Raw genomic sequence first — 11,143 nt, 5'->3', positions numbered from 1 at the left:
CAAAATGACAACTTATGATTTCTTTTCCCTCCACAATGATGTCAAAAGGAATGTTTATATTTTGCCTGAAACTGGCCTTTTAGTTTCAGTGCTGACAACAGCACAACCAGAGTTCCTATTCATAATCGGGGCTCTTTTTTGGAAAGCTATTGTCCGTGCCGACCCTATGACTCCAATAGAGCTGTATGCTTACAAAGATGCAAATAACGTTGCATCTGTTTGAACTGGGCCTGGGTAATCCCAGGTGTGAGATGAGTCAATAAATGACTTTGTCAAATTGGAGCTTGCAATGGTAACAGTCTCCTGATTTCTTGATGGAATGTCATTACAATTAGGTGTGAGATTCTTCAATGGTGAGGAGGCTTCTTTTATTCTAGTAATTCATGTTGGTAGTTTCCAAAACTAAGGGACAATTTTCTGATCAGGTGACTTATGGCACCTCTCTTTTCCATGTAGCTTAGTCCATTTTAAAAACAAACATTCATGTTTTGGGTTCCTTAGTGACGTAACAAAATTCAAAAGGACAAGTCCTGCGCCCATCTCAAGCTCCATATGGAAAACCAATTAATTAGTAGCACTGGCACAGACTTGGGAGGTGGTTACCCTCCACGCCATTCTGTCTAAACACTGACACTCCAACACCAATGAGATTCTTTCCTGTACTTGTGACCCATGGAACTGTTTGCCTGCTTCAATACTTTGTCCTGCTACAATCAAATGGATGATTTAAAATCAAAGGTTGAGGTGAATCATGTATCACTTTCTTTAATTATCTTTTCTAGTACATTTTTTCCAGACCGGCTGTGTGCTTTTTTTAAAGAAACAGGATTGGCTTTAACCTAGGTATACACACTTGGATCACAGTTTGCTCATATTCACTACCAATACAAAACTCTTTGCTTAGTATTGAGAATGAGAGAACAAGAACTTGCTATGATGTGGGGTGGCACAGATGACGACCTTATATGCATTTAAGAGGAAGGTAGATAAGCATATTGGTCCTTCATTGAATTCGCTGGTGGAGAAATATCCTCCCTAACAGCACTACAGTTACCCCTCTCCACATGGACTACAGTGACTCAAGAAGGCAGCTCATCACCAGTTTCTCAAGGGCAATCCATGCTTGCAAAGCCAGCGTTGCCCACATCCCAAGAATAAAATCAACAAATTACTGTGCACAAATTGCCTATCTTGTTTCCCTGAATAAACATGACTGCATTTCAAAAGTACTAATTGTTGGTAATGCTGAGAAGAGATTTAGCACAACTTAGGGTTCAATGATATTTGGCTTGCTCTTGTTCTTCAGCAGTGAGACAAGTTGCAGTGTCGATATCTAGCAGCCCTCAGTGTAAGATCCGGAGTTTGGCAGGCATTCTGTGTGACACGTTAAAAGGGATTTTTGTAAAAAAATTGATTGATTTCTGAACACATTTTCCGTGAAAGCATCTTTCACACAAAGATACTAAGTGCCTGCTAACCTCACTATATATTTTATTTGATCTGTCTACTTGCATACCCTGTCCTTGTACATCTTAAATTCTACCTATTTGCTCTCCACCTCCCCCCCTCCCCCACTCTGCCCCCATGTATATTTCCCCTCAATTTTTTTCTGCCCAAACCTCCCAATTGTCTTTCAACCTCTGTCGGCCTTCCTGTCTCTGATCTCTCTCTCCCTCAGCCAGCACTACTGTATGCAAAATAAAGACTAGAATGGATCAAAGTGAAGAGTGCAATGTCATCACAGAAATAACTCAAAAAGAGGCAAGGGGATAAGTTTGCAGTCTGCAATACCGTGGCAATAATGAACAATTAGGTACGCAAATAATGAATCGCAAATGTTGCCAACTGTACCACTTATACTCCTTGGTACAGTATGATGCATGATTGTATATTGCTGCACCTGCAGCTTTCCTATCGAGATCAATTTTACATGATACCAAGTGCTAATCAAACTAGTTTCCAGCACGAAAAGAAGTCAAAAAGGATAGTTGAGGATATGGTGCTGCCTCAAGACCTGTTGAATCATAGCTATGAAGCAATGTGAAATAAATCCAACATGAATTGCCCAAATCAAACATCACTATGAATGAGCAATGCAATCTTACTTTAAGCTTACTTCAACTGAGCTTTATCACATTACCAAGTGCTCAGGTCTAACCAGCTGTGACAAACTGCAGTGCAATACTTAAAATAAAAGCATCTTTCACACAAAGATACTAAGTATACATTTAAAAACAGTTTATTGGCCATATTTCACCTCCTAAATGATTAGGCATAATATACTCTGATGGCTTTGTATGTTAAATAGCACACACTGGAATTTCTCTACGTTTGTTTGGAAACAATCAATTTGTACAAGTTCTTAGTTTGCCTTCCTTTCAGATTACAACTTCCAGAAACATTTTCTATGGTGTGTACATTTAGTTCCACCACCACCAACTCTAATCTTTCAAATTTTAGGTTGTGTTTTCATGGTTTGTTAAAGTGCTGTGGAAAAAAACAGGCAAAGAATGATTGAAAAATTCAACCAGGTTTAAAGTGTGGTTATATAGTTTCCAGCTTAAAATGTTCCAGTACATCTCGTTTGGTGTATGTGTAATTAATTTCTCATAAGGCAAATTAAACAAAATCAAAATAACATGATTGCAAAATTTATATTTACAGACTTAATAAAAATAATACACAGCCTATTTCAGCCTGAGACAAATACCCATAGGGATAGATCAAACATGAGGAATGACAAAAAAAAAGCAAGTGTCTACGTGCTTGGATTCAATGTGTCCAAACAAACCGTAAGTCAGTCCAGGACAGGGCGTAAACAGGGTCCTGTTGTGCTTTGTCCTTTCTCATGCCCTCAACCAACCCAAAAAAACTTCACAGAATTCAGTTGAAGTGCATCTTCAGTAGTAAGTGCACCAGTTACTGCCATCACTGGGCATCAGGCCTCCTGTGATGAGTAGTATTAGATCCACAAACCACCAAATCCCGAGACCTCCAAGTGTCAGCAATTTTCCCACTGCAGTGCCAGTGTGCGCCAGGCAAAATCTATCGACACCGAAGCACCCCAGGAAAAAGGAATATAGCAAAGTTGTTACAAAATAGTGTCCTGTGTACCTGCAAAATACATATTTAAGAGGGCTTAGTTAAAAAAAAACACAGCACAGGTTCAAAATAAGTCATCAGATTGAATAGTTTGGATCACCCACGAAACATAAATCCATTTGGAATAAAAGCGCATAATATTGACAAAGAAACAGTTACCCTTTCCTCAGCTCTATAAAAAGTTGGACAATTAACAAGTCTCAAGTACCGAGGCAGGGAAAGGGATAGAAGAGGCAAATAAAATGTTGGTGCAAGGCAAAAGGAGATGGTAGAAGGATTGGCAAAGAAGCAAAAGATAAGCACGAACTCCATGTTCAGTCTGGAAAGCTGAAAAGCGTTTAATTAAAAGATGAGGTGTTGTTCCTCAAACTAACTTGAGCTTTCTCGACAGAGCGTAGTCGGCTGAGGAGTTGGAGATTAGATGGGAGGAATGCAGAGAATTATGCAACAGGTGCCAACTGGTTTGATCTTCAATTCTGAAGATGACTAACATGCAGATACAAGAAGCAAGCTGATACCAATTCGAGGCACGGCATGGGATTTAAGAAAAATATTAGAATTCCATTCCAGCATCCTCTCTACTACAGGACCTGCTGCTTGAGTGAAGGCCTCAAAAAGCAATGTGGGTTTCAGAGCATTTCGGAACGATTAGAACACAGGAGACGTTCAGCTTGTTGCATTCCTGCCAGCTGTCTGCTAGAGCACTCATGCAAGTCTCACATACCCAGTGTCAACTGACCTGCCTTCCCACCCCCCGCAAAACCTTGTCATTTCTTTTCTTTTAAATAGCTCTCCAATTTTCTTCTGAAAGCCTTGATTGAATATGCTTCCACCACATTCTCAGGAACTCCATTCCAAATACTTCCTAAAGGAGTTTCCTCATCTTGTTGGTGCTTCTTTTGCCATTTAGCTTCAATCTCTGGCTTCTGGTCCTCAACTCTTCAACCAAAGTAACAGTGTCTCCTGATCTACTCTGCCAAGATGCAACATAATTTTAACACCTCCACTAAGTCTCTTCTCAGCCTGTTCTTCAAGAACAGCTGCAACTTCTCCAATCTATCCACATAACTGAAGGTCCTCATCCTCGGAATTATTTTTTATGGATCCTACCACACTTTCTCGAATGCCTTCATATTGTTCCGGAAGTGTGATGCCAAAACTGGACTCAATACTCCAGTTAAGGCTGAACCCATGTTAGAAAGTTGTCTTGCTTTTGTGCCTTATGCCCTTGTAAGGATCCCATATGTCGAATTGATCGCTTTCCTCAACCTGTCCTGCCACCTGCAACGATCTGTACTCGTATATCCCCAGATCCCTCTGCTCCTGTTCCCCCTTTAAAATTGCACCCTTAATTTTATATTGCATCTCCTCAGTCTTCCTACCAAAATGAATCACTTCACGTGTCTCTGCACGAAATTTCATCTGCCCATTCCATCAGCCTTTTGAACTCTCAGTTCACAGTATTTTCAAGTGTTAAGTTATCTGCAAACTGTGCCCTGCCTAACCAACTTTTGGTCATTAATATACGAGAAGAAAATCAGGGGTTCTAATACTGAACCTTGGGAAATCCCACTACTTCCTCCAGTCCAAACGCTTTATCAACAAGCTTGCTGTGTGAAACTTTACTGAATTTTTTTTTGGAAGTCCTTGTTCATCGCATAATAGTGCTGCCTCACAGCACCAGGGGCCTGGGTTCGATTCCTAGCTTGGGTCACTGTCTGTGTGGAGTCTGCACATTCTCCCCATGTCTGCGTGGGTTTCCTTCAGGTGCTCCGGTTTCCACCCACAGTCCAAAAGGCGCACTGGTTCGGTGAATTGGCCACATTAAATTCTCCCTCAGTGTACCTGAACAGGCACTGGAGTGTGGCAACTAGGGTATTTTCACAGTAACTTTACTGCATTGTTAATGTAAACTTACTTGCAACAAATAAATAAACTTTTCCTACTCAAAGACATACAAATTGGTTAATTTTGCCTAAATGCTAGCTTTCCATAATTAACCCACATGTGCCCGAGTGAATGATAATTTTGTTCCAAATTGTTTCCAACACTGTTCCCATCACCAGGTTACACTGACTGGTTTGTAATAGCTGGACTGATCCTTACACTCTTTCTTCAACAAGACTGTAATGTTTGCAATTCTCCAATTCCTTGGTATTGTGGATTGGAAGATTATAGCTATTGCCTTGGCCATTTCTACCCCCTTACTACCCTTGTTGGATGCATCACCCCAGGGCCTGGCAGCTTAAGTATGGCAAGGATTCCTAATATTGCTTAATTTTTAACCCATCAGTACCTTAACCTCCAGTTTCCCCGTAAAGCCAAATGCAAAGCCAAACTTCAAGTTGAGGCACTGCAGCTGACAACACTTTGTTGTCCAGGGCACGAGAAGCATCTTGAAGTTCCCACACAGAACATAATGTGCATGCCATAGGTATGAGCTGCCTTGACATGCCTCTATTTCTCAGACTATTAGACTTATTATTTGAATAATGCTTCCAATGCAATTCTCCTGTGTTAATGTCACTTCATTTTATAGGCAGCTTACCTAAAAACCTTAGATTAAATTAACTGAAAAACCTCCACAACTTTACTATCTCTCACTTAATTTAACTTTAACTTCATCCTGTAGATGAGCATGATTGATTAAGCACTAACTTTATATGGAAAAATGTCAAATTGGCTTAAGCTTTTAAAGACTTGAAAGGTTAATTCATATAAAAACCAACCACTTTATCCACATGCTTCCTGCCCTGTGACATCAGCCAGTGATTTTAATTTTTCTCCTCTCCTATTCAGTGCACTTTCAGATATAACAAGCATGTACGCTCCTTGCCCATGTCATGCCACTCTGCTCCAATTCCACTGGCAGCTGCTTCATTATATTCTTCTATCTTGCATTCCACTCCCGGCCTACTTCACGCCATCTCACTCCATGATTTTGCTGCTTACCTCTCCGCTCTTCGCCACTTCTCTCCTCATCACCCTACACCCAACCTATAACTCTTCACACCCGACTCACTCCTAGTTGGACTTGGCTCATTCCAGGTGAGGTTCACACTGCTCTACTTCAACAGATTTAAGTATCTAAACATTACCTTTAAGATAATTAGTTTACAACATGTGTATATATGTGCAATTTAGCACACCACATCAACAAGTGAAAAGTAAGATAATTTGTTTTTCACTGACCAGAATTATCTAACATATGGCCATTTTCCTCCTTGTGACTGTGTCAGCACTTTAAAAATTCAATCCGCTCAGTCCCACACCATGTCCTTCTCCCTCTCATCACCTTGCAAATTTTTATCTTCAATACATAATCCCATTCCCTTTGAAAGTCTGAAATCCACAGATGTGCAGTCCATAACATTTTCAATCGTCTTAAGCCACCTGAATCACAAAAAAACCTGCTGACTGTCACAAAGAATTAACATCGCGTTACAGATGAAATGCTGATCCAATCCTCCTCTTAGATTTGATGGTGAAAATCAGAAAAAGGAAAGTGACATTCAAAGCTAATTGATAAACTCAAATTAAGTTCTTACTTGATGCACGGCACGTTTCCTCGGAGGAAAGTGCGTGGCCCAGCACACTGGATATCCTTCAATGCATAACATAGCACTGGTGTGTGCTCCACTTCATTGTAAGCTTGCCCGCCAAACTGTTGATCAAAGTACAAAGTTAATTAAGCCATTTAACATCAGGCCCTTCACGTCCAGTTACAAGTATAAAATCCCTTAGCATGATTACATCAATGCAATCCATTTAATGCCATTCATCAGACAGCTCCACACTGACAAGATTTTCTAGCTTTGTAATACATCAGAAAGTCCAAGCTGCCTGGTCTTAACTGCAGCTTTGCTCACCAAGGCCACATTTCACATTCAAACTTGTACATTGGCTTGCCTCCAGCTATGTTAGGTAATTTTATAATCACACAATTGTAATCCAAATGAAATCAAATCTTTATGCCAGCATAAGGGGCAGCATGGTCGTTAGCAGTGCTGCCTCACACAGTGCTAGAGACCTGGGTTTGATTCCCAGCTTGGGTCACGTGTGGAGTTGCACATTCTCCCAGTGCCTGCATGGGTTTCCTCTGGGCGAGGAAAGAACGAACATTACAGCATAGGAACAGATCGTTCGGCTCTCCAAGCCTGCACCGACCATGCTGCCCAACTTCACTAAGACCCCTACTCTCCCAGGGACCGTACCCCTCTATTCCCATCCTATTCATGTATTTGTCTAGACGGCCCTTAAACGTCATTATCATATCTGCTTCCACGACTTCCCCGGCAGTGAGTTCCAGGCACCCACCATCCTCTGTGTAAAAAAATCTGCCTCATACATCTCCCTTAAATCTTGCTCCTCGCACCTTAAACCTGTGCCCCCGAATAATTGACTCTTCCACTCTCAGAAAAGGCTTCTGACTCTCGACTCTATCCATGCCTCTCACTCTTCTGGGCTTTTATCAGGTCACCCCTCAACATCTATCGTTCCAGTGAGAACAAACCAAGTTTCTCCAACGTCCCTTCATATCTAATGCCCTCCATACCAGGCAACATCCTGGTCAATCTTTTTTGTACCCCTCCAAAGCCTCCACATCTTTTTGGTAGTGTGGCAACCAGAGTTGAACAATATATTCCAAGTGTGGCCTAATTAAAGTTCTCGAAAGCTGCAACAGGACTTGCCAGTTTTAAAACCCAATGCCCCTGCTGATGAAGGCAAGGGTGCTCCGGTTTCCTCCCACAGTCCGAAAGATGTGCTGGTTAGGTGGATTTGCCATGTTAAATTGCCCGAGTGTCAGGGAGAGCTAGCTCGAGTAATTGAATGGCAGTGTGGGGATAGAGCTTGGGTGGGATTGTGGTCGGTGCAGACTTGATGAGTCTCCCTCTGCACTGTCGGGATTCTATGAACACAAAAAGTAGATAGTTTCAGCTCATTAAATTTATGTTTGAGGTTCAAATTGCAGTGACAGAAAGACTCCTAAAGATCATGGAGTTGTTCACATCCAATTACTAATTCCAATCAGCACCCTGGAGGATTGAAACTCATTGCTGTAAATTAGACGGCGATTTCCTAATAAGGAATAAAAAATGGAAAATCCTGGAAACGCACAGTGGGAACTAAGTTAGCAACTTTAGTAAAAACAGAGATGTCAAAATTTCAAGTATAACCCTTTGTGCAAGTGATTTCACAGTTTTACTGAACCAAAAAAAATGATAAACGGTGAAGACAGAAGTGAAATTTTCCTTACTTTTACACAACCATATCCACGCTCTTGGGAGGCAGTCACATTTCCAGCAAGGTCCTCTGGCTTATCACATCTAACAAATTCATCTGGCCTGCAACAAACAAAAGCAATACAAAATTAAACAAACATAATATTAGAAGTACCATCATTTAACAAACTAAATGCATGAAGATTTATGGTTTACGTTTAAAATAAAAACAGTATACTTCTGTTCCCATGAAAGATCTACACCTTAAATGCTAACTTTAATTTACACAGTAGTTACACAGGGAATTTCACACTAACTTCATTGCAGTGTTCATGTAAGCCTTATGTGCGACGAATAAACAGACTTTAAATCACTTTTTTTTTTGTTTTACATACTTGCACTCCAACAAAGATAAGTGATTTGCAAAGGATACACAGGTTCATCCTTCTGGCAGAGATCCTGAGGTCAAGATTATGCAGAAGACAAAAAAAAACTTGGTGCCCATGTTTGAATGTGTTTAACGATCCTGAGTTATTTTGTAGCAGTGGTGAACACTTGGCCCTCTGTTCAGGAGGTGAATAGTAGCACGGCGGTTCGCACTGTGTCTTCACAGCGTCAGGGACCCGGGTTCGATTCCCAGCTTGGATTACTGTCTGTGTGGAGTTTGCATGTTCTTCCCATGTCTGCTTGGGTTTCCTACAGTCTCCTCCCACTGTCCAAATGATGCGCTGGTTAGGTGCTAAATTCTCCCTCAGCGTACTCAAACAGGTGCCCGAGTGTGGTGACTGGGACGATTTTGACAGTAACTTCATTGCAGTATTAATGTAAACCTTACTTGTGACACTAATAAATAAACTTCAGATGTGTAGGCTAGGGGGATCAGTGGGGTAAATGTATAGAGTTACAGGAATTGGTGGCGGGGGGGGCGGGGGGAGGTGGGAGGTGGAAGGTGGACCTTGACAAGATGCACCTGGTTAGGTGGATTGGCCATGCTAAATTCTCCTGCAGTGTACCCAAACAGGCACTGGAGCATGGTGACTAGGGAATTTTCACAGTAACTTCATTGCAGTGTTAATGTAAGCCTTACTTGTCACACTTATAAATAAACTTGAGATGTGTCGGCTGGTGGGGGGTGGAATTAGTGGGGTAAATATATAGAGTTACAGGAATGCAGGGGAGGGGGGAGCCTTGGTAAGATGCACCTCCCTCAATGTACCCAGACAGGCGCTGGAGTGGGGTGACTGGGGGATTTTCACAGTAACTTCACTGCAATGCTAACGTACACCCACCAGTGATATAAATAAAGTTGTTCAGGTTATTGGCGAATGGGAATACAGAGAGAAAGGAGATGGTGAGGGACTTACAAGAATCTGCAGAGCACCAACGGGGAAAGCGGGTCTCGGTATTCCAGCAGTTCCGTCTCCTCTGGTTGTTGCCTGTCCCGGGCCTGTTGCTGCGTCGGCGGCTGCTGCTGCTCTGAGCCGTTAGCCGTCAGGTTCTGCGACAGTGAGCCCGCCGCCAGACACTGCAGCAGCACAGCGGCAGCCAGCAGAGCCAGTTGCCCGCCCAGCAGCAGGTGCCCGGGCGACACGGCCCACATCCCGCCTGCCCGCTCCTCCGGCTCCCTCAGTGCCGACCCCACTCACTGTACAACAACAACCTCCGCCATTACTCCCATTACCGACGTCACCCTTTGATTGACGGCACTCTTGTCCGATCAGACGCTTTCAACACCACGTGACCACTTCGATCCGCCCCCTTTCCGAGGGCGGGGCCAGCTTTGTCCAATCAGGCGCTTTCCAGACTGCGCGCCTCCCCTTTAAGCGAGACCAGCCTTGTCCAATCAGGTAGCAGCTTTCTGACCCTTTCGCCGCGCCCCTTCACCACTCAGTGATTGACAAGTTTGAAAGTTCAAACTTTATTTGATTTTATTTCCTGTTGTCCCATGTATTAACATCCAGTGAAAAGTATTCTTTCTTGCGCATTATACAGACAGCATACCGTTCATAGAGAAGGAAAGGAGCGATGCAGAATGTAGCTTTACGGTCATAGCTAGGGTGGAGAAAGATCTAATTAATATTTCATTTGATTTATTGTCATATGTATTAGTATACAGTGAAAAATATTGTTTCTTGTGCACTATACAGAAAGCATACCATTCATAGAGAAGGAAAGGAGTGCAGAATGTACTGTTACAGTCATAGCTAGGGTATAGAGAAAGATCAATATTTGATTTGATTTATTATTGTCACATGTATTAACTCACAGTGAAAAGTACTGTTTCTTGCGTGCTGAACCAAGCATACCATACATAGAGAAGGAAAGGAGAGAGTGCAGCATATAGTGTTATAATCATAGCTAGGGTGCAGAGAAAGATCAATTTAATATTGGATTTGATTTATTATTGTCGCATGAATTAACATAGAGCGAAAAGTATTGTTTCTTGCACACTATATAGACAAAGCATACCATTCATAGAGAAGGAAAGGAGTGCAGAATATAGTGTTACAATCATAGCTAGGGTGCAGAGTAAGATCAACTTAATATTTGATTTGATTTATTGTTGTAACGTATTGACACACAGCGAAAAGTATTGTTTTTTGCGCGCTATACAGACAAAATATACCATTCATAGAGAAGAAAAGAGAGGGTGCAGAATGTACAGTCGAAGCTATGGTAGAGAAAGATCAAATTAATATTTGGTTTGATTTATCCTTGTCACAAGTATTAAAATAGAGTGAAAAGTATTAGTTCTTGCACGCTATATAGATAAAGCATACCATTCATAGAGAAAGAAAGGAAAGGGAGCAGAATGTGGT

At 41.8% G+C, this 11,143-nt stretch overlaps 1 protein-coding gene across 1 annotated transcript; it reads right to left on the bottom strand.

The window, feature by feature from the left end:
* Nucleotides 1-2,223: 2,223 nt before the first annotated feature.
* tm2d2 (TM2 domain containing 2) lies at nt 2,224-10,038 on the bottom strand. Its single transcript, XM_080217063.1, has 4 exons — nt 9,689-10,038; nt 8,360-8,447; nt 6,651-6,766; nt 2,224-3,114 (listed from the first exon to the last, which is right to left on the bottom strand). The coding sequence occupies exons 1-4, from the start codon at nt 9,922-9,924 to the stop codon at nt 2,901-2,903; spliced, it is 654 nt and encodes a 217-aa protein (XP_080073189.1). The 5' UTR covers nt 9,925-10,038; the 3' UTR covers nt 2,224-2,900.
* Nucleotides 10,039-11,143: the final 1,105 nt, after the last annotated feature.

Source organism: Carcharhinus amblyrhynchos, chromosome 34 (genome assembly GCF_965287045.1).
Source record: "Carcharhinus amblyrhynchos chromosome 34, sCarAmb.v2.hapA, whole genome shotgun sequence".
NCBI lineage: Eukaryota > Metazoa > Chordata > Chondrichthyes > Carcharhiniformes > Carcharhinidae > Carcharhinus > Carcharhinus amblyrhynchos.
The sequence above is the reverse complement of the archived record's forward strand: the minus strand, read 5'-3'. Positions and strand labels throughout refer to the sequence as shown.

Coding starts and splice junctions, on each gene's coding strand:
- tm2d2 (XM_080217063.1), bottom strand. CDS start 9,924: ATGTGGGCCGTGTCGCCCGGGCACCTGCTGCTGGGCGGGCAACTGGCT. Junction 6,767..8,359: donor GTGGATATGGTTGTGTAAAA/GTAAGGAAAATT, acceptor TTTGATCAACAG/TTTGGCGGGCAAGCTTACAA. Junction 3,115..6,650: donor GGAAACGTGCCGTGCATCAA/GTAAGAACTTAA, acceptor TGTATTTTGCAG/GTACACAGGACACTATTTTG.